This window comes from Saccopteryx leptura, chromosome 1, assembly GCF_036850995.1.
Source record: "Saccopteryx leptura isolate mSacLep1 chromosome 1, mSacLep1_pri_phased_curated, whole genome shotgun sequence".
NCBI classification, from domain to species: domain Eukaryota; kingdom Metazoa; phylum Chordata; class Mammalia; order Chiroptera; family Emballonuridae; genus Saccopteryx; species Saccopteryx leptura.
The window spans coordinates 254468024-254482307 of record NC_089503.1 but is presented as its reverse complement, the minus strand read 5'-3'; the positions used below and the strand labels follow the sequence as shown (position 1 = coordinate 254482307).

Here is a 14284-nt window from a genome sequence, read left to right as displayed (position 1 = left end):
CAGACAACCAAAGTTGGTAATTTCTCCTGCACTTTGGTTATTTTATACATATAACAGTAATGCATGCATTTGTTCTTGGTCCCTCTTTTTTCATTCACATAGTGGCATTGTTCACTGTTGTGCCATTATGTTTTTATTCTAAGAGGTTATTCTATTCCAGTCTACAAAGAGACACTCCATTATTTTTATTGCCACTGCATTTCATTGTGTGAATGTGCCATAAATTACCTATTAATTCCTCTCATAGTGGGCATTTTGTTTCATGATCATTTCCTAATACAAATTCAGTTGTGGTGATTCTAATACACTGCATTAGTTTTCTGTTTGAGTATCTAGTTAGGATATATACAGGGTCAAATTCACAATTGTGTGTTGGTAGATATTTCTATATTTCAGCATATATAGGTCACACCAGCGTTGTGTGAAGGTATATGATTCGTCATGCCCTCATCACAAAGTCAGTGTCAAAGTTTTGGATTTTTATCTATCTGAGAGTTAAATATAACATCTAGGGAAATTGTTGCATTTTTTAAATTGTGAGTAAAATGGAACATCTTCATTTATTCCTGTCTCTGGAAACAAGTTGTTCACATCTTGGTTCCTTTTCTATTGCCCTGTTGATACATTTCTTATGGATGGGGGAGCTCTTTGTGTGGTAGAGGAATTAGTTTTATCTCATTATATCAAAGATTCTTAAATTAATAGGCATCCCAATCACCTGGAGGGCTTGCTATTTATTTGTAGACATTTCTTAAGAAACAATTTCAGTTTTACAGATTTGTTGCAACAATAAAAAAATCACAAATAGCACCATATTGTTCTTTATCCAGATGCACCGACTCAGAGTATCTTCTTTGTCATTTTCACATTTCTGTTTTTCTTTCTCTCTGTCCCTCTCGCTATCTCACCTACTTAGACTAAAATTGTTGGGTGTTTTTTTTTCCTTCTTCTCATGAATTCAAGTTGATTCACAAAAATAGATGGAAAAATACATTTTAATCTTTAAAAAAGAGGCAGGAGCCAGACCCTGGTGGCACAATGGATGGAACATCGACCTGGGATGCTGAGGATCCAGGTTCGAAACCCAGAGGTCACTGGCTTGAGTTCGGGCTCATCCGGCTTGAATGTGGGCTCATCAGGCTTTCATGTGGTGTTGCCAGCTTGAGCATGGGATCATAGACATTGTTGGCTTGAGCAAGGGGTCACTGGCTCAGCTGGAGCCGCTCCGTCAAGGCACGTATGAGAAGCAATCAATGAACAACTAAAGTAATGCAACAACTAGTTGATGCTTCTCATCTCTCTCCCTTGCTCTCTCTCTCAGGAAAAAAAAAGGCAGGAAATGTGAATATTTAAGCTATCACCATCATCAGAGCATAGTACTTTTCCTCTTTAAAGATGGGTCTAAATCTGTAAAAAGCAGGTGATGGAGGAATGAGGTGAGTGAGTCTGGGGTGGGCAGTTGACCGCTGGACATCAGGTCTCCAGGTACAGACTCTGTCACACAGCATCATGTAATGGAGATGGTGGGTGGTGGTCAACCTCAGTGGTGACATATAAGCTCAGTCATGCCCAAGAGTGTAAAGGAATAAAAACATTATGACTTCCAGGACTTTGTCTTGAGTAAGATCACTCTATCCCTCAATTCTTCCAGGGTCTGAATTAATCAGTTCCAAACCCCCCAAAATTTTAACATTAGCCATAAACATCCAAATTATGTGGCTCCTCAATTACTAATTTTGTTACATACAATTACTAATAGTGTAGGGTCATTAACCCAGCCCAGGAAAGTGATATCTCCTCTTTGCCGGATCCCAGGAGGAGGATCCTGTACTGGCTGTGATCACCTACGTGGGGCTGAGCCTCTCCCTGCTGTGCCTCCTCCTGGCGGCCCTCACCTTCCTGCTGTGCAAAGCCATCCAGAACACCAGCACCTCCCTCCACCTGCACCTCTCAGTCTGCCTCTTCCTGGCCCACCTGCTCTTCCTCACAGCCATTGACAGAACTGAGCGCAAGGTACTGACACTGTCTCAAAGGACCCTCTGACCTTTCCAGGAGATGTGGAGTTTATGGGGCCATGCTACATAAACTTAATAAAATAGTTTCTTAATAAAATAGTTTCTGGGAGAAGTCATAGGGGCAGTGCTGACATTGATTATCAAGCACCTTTACTTTTGATGACCTTGTGCTAACACCAGGTGCTCTGAACTCAATGGCAGTAAAAAGGAGAGGTCCTCAGGTCACACTCCACCCTAAGTATTCTACCTGGTGACTCTTGCTTCTCCCCAGGTGCTGTGTGCCATCATCGCGGGTGCCTTACACTATCTCTACCTGGCCTCCTTCACCTGGATGCTGCTGGAGGGACTGCACCTCTTCCTCACTGCACGCAACCTGACTGTGGTCAACTACTCCAGTGTCAGCAGCTTCACGAGGAAGGTCATGTTCCATGTGGGCTATGGAGTCCCGGCTGTGATTGTGGCCATTTCTGCAGCATCCAGACCTCACCTTTATGGAACACCTGCCCAGTAAGGGAAAATTCCCACTATATCTTCTCCACCATGGCCATGGCATTTGTAGGATCAATGATGCATTTTGATTATGCATGATCATATTAATAGACACAATAAGGATCATCCTTAGGGTATCTTTCTGGTGGTATTTATAATAATTAAGGAGAATGTCTTTAAATCTCTCATTGAAGTAGCAGAGGTATAATTTTATTTATTATTTATTTGTTTGTTTGTTTGTTTTAAGTAAGAGGAGGGGACATAGAGAGATCAACTCCCACATGCACTCTGACTGGCATTCACCTGGCAACTACATCTGGGGCCGATGCACAAATCAACCAAGCTATTCTCAGTGCCCAGGGCTGACACTGGAACCAGTCGAGCCACTAGCTGAGAGAGGGGAAGAGAGAGAGAAGGGGGAAAGGGAGGGACAGAGAAGCAGATGGCTACTTCTCACATGTGCCCTAGACTGGGGATCGAACCTTGGACGTCCGCACACTGGGCCAACGTTCTATCCACCAAGCCAACTAGCCAGGGCCAATAGAGGGTAATTTTAAAAAGTGCTTAGGGCATCATTATAAATCTACCTCCTTATCCAAATTATATAGTATGTTCTGATTTTTTATTTGGAAAAGTAGAGCTGATTAAAATAATCTAAAGAATGGACTGTATCATAGTTGAGATTTACTTGGTGCTACTCTGTGCCAGAGAATAAAAGGAAGGGCTCCTAGGGAGCTAAAGGGTCAGGAAGAAATACTGACTGTGCTCTGAGGATGATGATGATGCTTTTAACGGAGCTCCAGGTGCAGTCAGACCTCTCTGTTGTCTGCAGTGCTATCAGCTCTTGGCTGCCTCATGACTAAACTAGGGAGAGAAAGACTGAAAATACTTCAGTTTTAAAACATCGCAGAGTCCTTCCTCACCAGTCTTATCGAGGTTCTCTTGGACAGACTATTTTTCATTTCTTCTGTGACTTTGGGGAGTTGCCTGAGCTTTGAAATGGTTGTTTTGCTTACATTTTTGTTGTTTTTGAAGGAGAGCAAGTCTTCACTTCTCCAGTCAGGAAGGCTGTCTCCCAGAGCATGTGCTCTTAACCACAGCAGGCTGCTAAATCGATGTCCACCTGCATCAACTCAGCTCTTCCCAGGGGTCCTTCTTGGATGCTTTCCTTCTTTCTTGTTTACATTCTTCTCAGTGTTTATTTCATTGTCCTGAAACATCCTGCCTGCCTCACTCTGTACGGCACCCTAATGTGGGATCAAGAGTGAATTCGGTCACTTTACCAGTAGAACCTTTAGCAATAGATTTAACCCCTTTATGCTTCAATTACCAACCTGTAATCATATGAGAACTCCTGTTTTGCACTGCTGTTTAAATTAAATGGAATAACTCAACAATAAGAGACAACCTAGTTTTAAAATGGACAAAACATTTGAATGGACATTTCTCCCAAGAAATGTAAATGACCAATATGTGCATGAAAAGATGCTCAATATCATTAGTCATTAGGAAAATGAAAATCAAAAACATCAAAATGGAATGTCACTTCACAGCAATTAGGTTAAATGGTTAAAATAAAAACACAGGCCCTGGCTGGTTGGCTCAGTGGTAGAACGTTGGCCCGGTGTGTAGAAGTCCCAGGTCCGATTCCTGGTCAGGGCACACAGGAGAAGCACCTATCTGCTTTTCCGCCCCTCCCTCTCTTGCTTCTCTCTCTCTCTCTCTCTTCTCTCCTCCTGTAGCCGAAAAATTCAAACCCTTATACATTGCTGGTTGGAATGCAAAATTGTTCAACCACTTTGGAAAATGGTTTGACTGTTTCTCAGATGACCATAGATAGCTACCACACGACCCAGAAGTTCCACTCCAAGGTATAGGTCCAGAACAAATGGAAACATATGTTCCCACAAAAACTTGTTCATGAATGCTCATAGCAGCATTATTCAAAATAGCCAAATATTAGAAACAGCTTACATGTCCATCAGCAGATGAATGGATAAATGAAATGGCATATCTATACAATAAAATATTATGTAGCCATTTAAAAGGAATAAAAGGCCGTGTATGGTTGCTCAGTGGGTAGAGCCATGGCCCAGTGTGCAGTCCTCCAGGGTTCCATCCTCAGTCAGAGCACACATGAGAAGCTACTGTCCGCTTCTCTTCCACTCCTTCTCCCCATTCTCTTTCTCTTCCTCTCCCACAGCCAGTGGCTTGGTTGGTCTCAGTGTGGCCCCGGGGTGCTGTGGATAGCTGGGTTGGAAATTCCACTACAGATGGTGGTTGCCTGGTGGATCCCAGTCTGTCTCTCTATCTCCCCTCCTGTCATATTAATTAATTAGCTAATTAATTAATTAATTAATTGAAATAAAAGATTATTCAGTCATAAAAACATGCTGTAACATGGATGGACCTTGACTGACAAACAATATGCTTGGTGACAGAGTCACATATTGTATGATTCCATGTATGTCCAGAATAGGCAAATCCGCAGAGACTGAAAGGAGATTAATGGTACCCTGGTGCTAGGGTGGGTGGTGGGGTGTGTGGAAGCAGAAACAAGGAGTGACCGCTAATGTGAATGAGATTCTTTTGGGGAGCTGAAAATGCTCTACAGTCAGATAGTGGTGATGATTGCACAACTCTGTGAATATCTGAAAGGTCACTGAACTGAACAGTTGAAATGGGTAAATTTCATGGTATGTGAAATACATCTCCAAAAAGAAAGCCATAATTTTAAAAAATTCAGGGCTGGGTGGCAGGAGACTGGGGCAAAGCCAGGGCCAAGGAGCCTCAGCTGCCAGGTAAAGGAGGACCCGCGCTTCGTCATTCCAGATAGGGAGCGGCAGTCCGGCGGACCCAGGTGAGGACCGCAGGAGACGTGAGCCTCAGTCTCGTCCAGGAGGGCGCAGAGCTGCTTCATGGTGGCACGGGAGGAGCCGCTGTCACTGTTACTTCAGCTGCTGTGTTCTGTGAGCACCTGTCTTGTCTCCCCAGCTAAGCTGGGATTGCTCCCGGTGGCAGGGACCCGGACTCCCTCTTCTTCGGCATTTGGCTCACGTTCATGGACTATGTCCCCAATCCGGTGCTGGCTTTCACGGGAGACCCAGATCTGGTCTACGGAAAGGAGACGTGCCTAAGCAAGGTCTAGTAGGAGCCCAGGAGACACATTTTGGAGATAGTAAACTTGCAGATCTCGGAATGGCAAATCCATTCTATTGTACTCAAAGGAGTCAGCCTGTTGAAAGAGGACACGGCTAACAGCAGACTTTATTCAAAGGAAGCCAAGAGTCACTCACTGGGACTCCACTGCAACTTTCCAACCTCCCAAACTGTGGGGTTCGGACTCACGGGAGCTAGAGACCTCATGGAGGAGGAGCAGGATGCTGTCAGGTGGGACAGGGTCTATCTGCTCTCTGCTGTGGAGCAGACCCGCTCACTCCTCCAGAGTCACAGCCAGTGCATGGCTTTGCAACCCATACAGCTCCTTCTTCTCCAGCCCATTGGAGCTGGTGGGCCGAGGCCCCGCCCCTGTGGGAGCTGAGTGACTCCTACTGTCCTAGGTCTGGGGCGGGGCAGAGCAGATTTTGCAGCCCACAGAGAGTTTCTGGGAGATAGACACCTGCGGCACTGCAGATAAATTACCAAGCACTGAAAGGTGAGAATTTGAAGCTAAGAAAAAGCTGATTTAGCCTGACCAGGCAGTGGCGCAGTGGATAGAGCTTCACCCTGGACGCTGAGGACCCAGGTTCCAGGCCTAGAACTTCCTGGCTTTGAGCAGGTGATCCTGGGGTGACTTGAGCATAGGATTATAGACATGACCCCATGGTCTCTAGCTTGAGTCCAAAGGTTGCTGGCTTAAAGCCCAAGGTTGCTGGCTTGAGAAAGGGGTCACTGGTTCAGTTAGAGGACCCTCCACCCTCATCAAGGCAGGTATGAGAAGCAATCAATGAACCACTCTCTCTCTCTCTCTAAACAAAATAAAAAGCTGACTGTGAGGCTCCGGGATTCTCTGAGACACAAAAAGAAATGGTGAGGATGCTTGAGCGGAAATTAGAAGCAATAGTGATCAAGGAGGAGAGTGAGGATACCATGATCTGGAATCCATGGTTCAGCAGGTGGAGCAGACCCTGGAGCTGATGACCAAACGTGCTGTAATGACAGAAAAATCATGTCATAAAACCGAAAGAAGACCTCCAGGTACAGGTCTCCAACTTCAAGCACCAGACCAGGCCCTGCATTTGGGCCAGGGCGGCCATCTGATGGCGGCCAAGCAAAACACTATGTGGCCTTGGAGATCCTCCACATGGTCATGAACTACGTGCAGGCCTTCATAAAACAGCTGGTTTCTGGAGCTGAAATGCTGAACCTTGTTGCTTGCTGAAATCCTTAAATCCATAGACAGAATTTCTGAAATTAAAGAGGAAGATGGGTCTTGAAAAGCTTCCAGCTCCCATCTCTGTTTACATCCTGAAATTACTACTTACTGGATTTAAAATGCCATTGAGTCTCTAAATATGCAGTCTTCACAGTAAAAATATTTATCATAGATGCTAACATAGTATCATAGTATCTAGATACTAATATAGACTTAGGATAGTATTATTAGCCAACTGCAGCTCTGTAATGAGGGTGAAGGTCACATCTGAGGTTTCTAGGTAGCCCTTCCTTCTTGCTAAACTCCCTATTGTTATAGAGACTCTGTGATCTACTCAAAGACATTCTATAAAAACCACCGATTTTTTTTTTTAATAATTTTATTTTTTTAATGGGTGACATCAATAAATCAGGATACATATATTCAAAGATAACAAGTCCAGGTTATCTTGTCGTTCAATTATGTTGCATACCCACCACCCAAAGTCAGATTGTCCTCTGTCACCTTCTATCTTGTTTTCTTTGTGCCCCTCCCCACCCCCTTTCCCTCTCCCATTCCCCCCTCCCCCCCGTAACCACCACACTCTTATCAATGTCTCTTAGTTTCACTATTATGTCCCACCTACGTATGGAATAATACAGTTCCTGGTTTTTTCTGATTTACTTATTTCGCTTCGTATCATGTTATCAAGATCCCACCATTTTGCTGTAAATGTTCCGATGTCATCATTTCTTATGGCTAAGTAGTATTCCATAGTGTATATGGGCCACATCTTCTTTATCCAGTCATCTATTGATGGGCTTTTTGGTTGTTTCCATGTCCTGGCCACTGTGAACAATGCTGCAATAAACATGGGGCTGCATGTGTCTTTACGTATCAATGTTTCTGAGTTTTTGGGATATATACCCAGTAGAGGGATTGCTGGGTCATAAGGTAGTTCTATTTTCAGTTTTTTGAGGAACCACCATACTTTCTTCCATAATGGTTGTACTCTTTACATTCCCACCAACAGTGTATGAGGGTTCCTTTTTCTCCACAGCCTCTCCAACATTTGCTATTACCTGTCTTGCTAATAACAGCTAATCGAACAGGTGTGAGGTGGTATCTCATTGCCGTTTTGATTTGCATTTCTCTAATAGCTAAAGAAGATGAGCATCTTTTCATATATCTGTTGGCCATTTGTATTTCTTCCTGGGAGAAGTGTCTGTTCATGTCCTCTTCCCATTTTTTTATTGGATTGTTTGTTTGTTTGTTGTTGAGTTTTATGAGTTCTTTGTATATTTTGGATATTAGGCCCTTATCTGCGCAGTTGTTTGAAAATATCATTTCCCATTTAGTTGGCTTTCTGTTTATTTTGTTATCAGTTTCTCTTGCTGAGCAAAAACTTCTTAGTCTGATGTAGTCCCATTCATTAATTTTTGCCTTCACTTCTCTTGCCTGTGGAGTCAAATTCATAAAATGCTCTTTAAAACCCAGGTCCATGAGTTGAGTACCTATGTCTTCTTCTATGTACTTAATTGAAAAACCACCGATTTTTTAAAGTTACTGAACATGAAAACAGCAGACCTGTGATGCATGGCATCCATTTTTATTCTAGAACATTCATTCTAAGATAAGTTCAATGATGATTCTTGATTTCCCAAGTAAAGAAAAACACTAAATGAGCCAAAATTCAAAACATTGCCTTGGACACAGACTCATGCCTTTTTGCCATCACTTAGTGCCTCTCTGGCTCAGCTCACTCCTTCAGCCTTCACAGGGGCGGCTCCTGCAGTTGGTGACCTGAGTGTGGACACCCCACGTGGTGGACATTGCTATCCTCACACAGGGACCAAGCTCAGCACTGATTCCACACTGTAGCCCTCTGGAAACCCACCTCTGTAGGGGGTCTTCAGGTTTAAAAAAAATGCTTTTGCCTGGAGAATTTTGATACACAGTCCAAGTGGCCTTTTTGTATGATGAAGTTTAGAATTCAGGGATCAGAGGATGTGCAGAGCCTTCCCAAGTTAGCACCAGGTCTCCCAGGCTGCCTTTCCAGCCTCTTTCTGACATAAAAAAGGTGCAACATGCAATCAGTGCCTTTTTTGGCTGTTTTTTCTATAGATGTTCTTTTTTATCCAATAAATTTTTTCTCCTGTTCAAATTGAAGGCTTTCTTAAAGAAATTCTAAAATTCATTAAAAATAAAAAATAATTCAGTAGATAAGCTTTGCAATAGATAAAAAATTTAATAAATTGAATAGTGCAGGAAAGACCCTTAAAACCATGTTAGATTCACAGGGCTCTCATAAACTGTTAACACATGTACAGACTTCTCCTGGGCTTCCACACATCGCAGTAACCTCCACTCATTGCTCAAATCTCAGCTCAAGTATAATTTCTTGTGAAATCTTCCTAAACCATCTTATTCTCCTAGACCCAAAGCTAAGCATGACATCCAGGAAAGCACTCTCTTAGTCTCCTATTTTTGTTTTATTGTCACAGTGTGTCTGATTGTGTGATTCCTACCTGATGTGAGGTGTGTGAGAGTCAAGACATGTACTTTCTCCACAACTATATCCTCAGGGCCAACCACAGAGCTTGTCACAGAAGAGACACTCAATATTTGTTTATGAATTAATTAATTACTTTACATAACTGTTCTATATTTCTAAAAACCAATGCATTTTTAATTCTCTCTCTTGCTTAGCTGCTGGCTCCGCCCAGAAAAGGGATTTACATGGGGCTTCCTTGGACCAGTCTGCGCCATCATCTTTGTGAGTGATGACATCAGAGCATCCTTTACACTTAGCTGGGGTCATTAGACGAGCAGAATTATAACTGGGGAGGAATGACACAGGCAGGAATGTTTCTACGTTGCCATGGGTTTGGTTTGGGTTGTAAGACTGCTCCTCAAACTATAAATTCTAACACTGTTACTAAATACGAAAACTGCTTAAGTGTGGAATTGCTGTTGGACAGGCTAGAAGAGAGATAAGTTAAAATTTTATTCACTAAACTTTTCATGGTTTCCTAAAGGTCAATCTAGCTTTCTTCCTGATGACCCTCTGGATTTTGAGAAGCAAACTCTCTTCCCTCAACAGTGATTTGTCCACCCTCCGGAATACAAGGTAAGATGGAGAAGAGCGTGGCAACCCCAGAGACACATGTGTGGTCCCAGGTGCAAATCATGTGCCTCAGCAGTACCTGATGTCCCTTCTCAGCGTCTCCTGAGGGACCCCAGAGGAAGGAGGTGCAGCTGTCCTTCTGTGGCAGTCACCTCGGATTCTGTGGTGTGTGGCTGACGCCTAGCCACAACCTTCTGTCTCTAATCCCAGATCGTCACTCCCTCAGCAACAGGAAGAACTGACTTTGGTTGATAAACGTTCTCTGGACTTTTGTCAGCAGTCCTGTCCGCACTTAGAAAAATCTGTGACTTCTCCCACAACGCAGCCTGCACTGCACACCCACCCTGGGTTCAGGCTCCTTCTCACCCCTGTCTGTTTCAATCTCTGGAAAAAATTCTATTCCATGGAATGTGGGTAGTCCTTCGCTCCAGGAGCCCCTGTGCAAATTTAATGCTCTTTCTTGTATGTCCCTGTCAGTATCCTTTCTAAATCTTGCATGCTATTATTTGGTTGTACCAGTCCTTTGAATAGCCTGTGACTGTCATGAAAATAGAAATCTTGCCTCTGTTACTCTTACTGCCCAGACCCCAGCACAGAGCCTGATGCACAGTGCAGCCGCAGTAAGGTGGGTCACATAAAATTAGGGATGTCTATGGAGCATCATGCAATTTTGAAACTTACATTATGAAATGTTATGACCCTACTTGATCCAATCAAAATGCTGTCCAGGACCCAAGTGGCATTTCTATTGTAGAGAATCTTTGACAGTGAAGGTTAACACTGATCACACTCAATCTAAGAATTCATCACCAAAAGGAAGGCAGGAATATCCATGGGGTGGAGATGAGAATGACCTTGATTCTGTTGCTCTGGGTGCACCATGGGCCTCCCTTCTCCTCCTACCCAGGATGCTGACATTCAAAGCAATGGCTCAACTCTTCCTCTTGGGCTGCACGTGGTGTCTGGGAATCCTGCAGGTGGGTCCTGCTGCCCACGCCATGGCCTATCTCTTCACCATCATCAACAGCCTGCAAGGCGTCTTCATCTTCCTGGTGTACTGTCTCCTCAGCCAGCAGGTACCACTGCTCAGCTCCCACCCAGGACTCTTTCCATTCTCAGCCCTCGCAGTGAGCTGACTCAGATCGTGCTTTGCCTCTGCAGGTCCGGGAGCAGTACCGGAAATGGTTGAAAGGGATCAAGAAAACCAAAGCCAGCTCTGAGACTTATACCCTCTCCAGCAAGGCCATGTCTTAATCTTCCAAGCCCAGCATGGTAAGATCACACATTGGTCCTAGAGCCCGTCACTAACTGATCCATTTGAGTAGGACATGCCCATCACACTGGACAAGCTGCATATGTAGTAGGCGATCCTCTAAGACAGCTCCCACTGGATTTACTTTTGACTCCTGAACCATTAGCAATGGTCTTAGCTAAAAAGCATGTCTTTTGTTCTACTCCTGAGGAATTGTGTTTATCTTGACTTTTACACATCAGCACTCTTTATTTTTCTTCTCCTTGTATAACCCTATATTCTAACTTTATTTAATGTCCCCAATACCTGTTAGTACTATGGCAACTTTTCTTTAATGATAAAAAGAAATTCTTTTTCATTTACTATAGTATTTCTAAACAGAAATAAAAGACATTGAAATAAAGCTTCTTTGGTTTCTTCTATTCGTTTTTTCCCCCCTTCTTTTTCCAAGCAAGAGGATGGGAGATAAAGAGACAGACTCATACTTGTACCCCAACCTGGATCCACTTGGCAACCTCCATCTGGAGCTGATGCTCTGCCCATCTGGGACCATGCTCACAACTGAGTGAGCTATTCTAGTGCCTGAGGCAGAGGCTCCACAGAGGATCCTCAGTGCCCAGGGCCAATGGCTCAAATCAATCCAGCCATGGCTGCTAGAGAGAGAGAGAGAGAAGGGGGGGAGTGGAGAAGCAGATTGTTGCTTCTCCTGTGTGCCCTGACAGGGAATTGAACCCGGGACATCCACATGCTGGGCTGATGCTCTACCACTGAGCCAGGGCTTGCTTCTTCTATTCTTATCCTTTAAAAAGTTTCTAAATTTCCTAAGTATTATTACAAACTAAATAATGCTTATGAAAGAATGCATCCTTTTACACTGACTCCTGCCAGATCTCCCTCTGCAATTGTGTGTATTGGAAAAGAATCCCTTTTTATTTCATAATCCACTTTTCACTTCTGTTTTACAAATCCAGTCAGCTTAGAGGTTTGACCTGAGGTGGCTCAGTGGATAAAGTATCGACCTGGAATGTTGAGGTCGCTGGTTTGAAATCCTGGGCTTGCCTGGCCAAGGCACAGATGGGAGTTGATGTTTCCTGCTCCTCTCTCCCTTATTTCTCTCTCTCTCTCTCTCTCTCTCTCTCTCTCTCCCCACACACACACACACACTTTATGTCTTCTCTCTAAGTGAATAAAGTCTAAAAACAAAAACAAAACAAGTCCAGTCAGCTTAGAAAACTAGCATTAGAACTAAACTTTCATTGGTTATACTGTAAATCTCTTTTATTTTCCCATGTATTATAATAACTCTCTTTCTTACCCAGTCTGCCTTTGGAATAGCATCTTTTAAATGTAAGGATATAAATTAAATCAATTTTAACTGGGAACAAGTATGATTAAGACTTACCTATAGTGGCCCTGGCCGGTTGACTCAGCGGTAGAGCGTCGGCCTGGCGTGCGGGGGACCCGGGTTCGATTCCCAGCCAGGGCACATAGGAGAAGCGCCCATTTGCTTCTCCACCCCCCCCTCCTTCCTCTCTGTCTCTCTCTTCCCCTCCCGCAGCCAAGGCTCCATTGGAGCAAAGATGGCCCGGGAGCTGGGGATGGCTCCTTGGCCTCTGCCCCAGGCGCTAGAGTGGCTCTGGTCGCGGCAGAGCGATGCCCCGGAGGGGCAGAGCATCGCCCTCTGGTGGGCAGAGCCTCGCCCCTGGTGGGCGTGCCGGGTGGATCCCGGTCGGGCGCATGCGGGAGTCTGTCTTACTATCTCTCCCCGTTTCCAGCTTCAGAAAAATACAAAAAAAAAAAAAAAAAAAAGACTTACCTATAGCCGCCATGCTTGAAAAGTTTCTACTAATGAACTTTTGCAAATGTTAGGAGAGAAACAGTCTTTGATATTATGGAACATTTTTTAATTCATAATAGTTTATTAAACTAAAATTTATAGTAGAAACATTGTTTAATAAACCATTATCAAATGGAGCACCTTGTAACATACGCACTTTTGTAACATAAATTACTTTTCCATTGCTGTTCAACAGATTTCCAGAAACTTAGCAGCTTGAAACAGTATACGTGCATTATCTTACGTTTATCATGGGCCAGGAGTCAAATCACGACTTGGTTGTGTCTTCTGTTCAGGATCTGACATGGCTGCAACCAAGTCATCAGCCTGTGCTGTGCTCCCAACTGAGGCTCAGAGTTCTCTTCTTAGCTCATCTCCCTGAGAGCAGAGTTCATTTTCTTGCAGTGTGTACCTGCTGGCAGCTTGCTCCTTCAGTCCAGTAAGATCTACACATCAGCACTCTTACTGAACACCTGCCGTGTGCCATGCACAATTAACTAAATAAGCAAGATTCACTGATGGGCAGCAGAGATGCTCATTCCACTCCCAGCCACATTATCTATCCTTCCTCCACCTCTATCTCAGTCACTCAGTGCCTCCCAACAAAGGCAAAAAATGGGAGAAATATGTACAAATTTAAGAATTAAACAGAAACAAGCATTAGCTGCTATTTTAGACTTTCTTAAGGAGGTTGCCTGGTATTTTCAGCACCCTCCACCCACTGCAAAAGCAGGAAGGAAAAGACAGAATTGCATAGAATAGTTCTTGGCGATGATTACTAAGAACAACCACAGTTTATATTTACAAATTTCTTTTTAATTTTTTTAATTTTTTGTAGACATACAAAGTTCTTTTACTTATGGGTTCTCACCTCTTCTTCCATCTCCTTTACACTCCTTTAGAGTTTTCCTTCCCACTTAGAGGGGCCAACTAGGCTCCCAGGAAGTCCGGCATTTCTCTCACCTGTTCACCCAACCTCCACAAGCTCTGGTTTCACTGCTGAATCTTCTATTTCCCACCCCTTCCCAGCAAATATTCGTACTGCCTGTTTCACAGAGAATACCCAAGTCTTCATGATGACTCTGTGAGCTGCCTGCTCTCAACCATGCCAAGCAAACACTGGCAGGCATCATCTCCATGTTACCATTTCATTGACACTATTTCCCTTCTCTCTCAAGACAACACCTCCACTTTGAATCCCATCATTCAT

At 43.8% G+C, this 14284-nt stretch overlaps 1 protein-coding gene and 1 pseudogene across 1 annotated transcript in view; both read left to right on the top strand.

The window, feature by feature from the left end:
- LOC136379563 (adhesion G protein-coupled receptor E2-like) overlaps positions 1-11544 on the top strand; it is a 54820-nt gene extending 43276 nt beyond the window's left edge. The window contains 6 exon segments of the mRNA XM_066346931.1: positions 1816-2013; positions 2287-2522; positions 9568-9634; positions 9897-9988; positions 10893-11061; positions 11147-11544. Coding sequence (XP_066203028.1) covers positions 1816-2013; positions 2287-2522; positions 9568-9634; positions 9897-9988; positions 10893-11061; positions 11147-11239 — 855 coding nt within the window. The 3' untranslated portion in view covers positions 11240-11544.
- On the top strand, positions 4283-6940 carry LOC136388981 (endosome-associated-trafficking regulator 1-like; annotated as a pseudogene).
- Positions 11545-14284: the final 2740 nt, after the last annotated feature.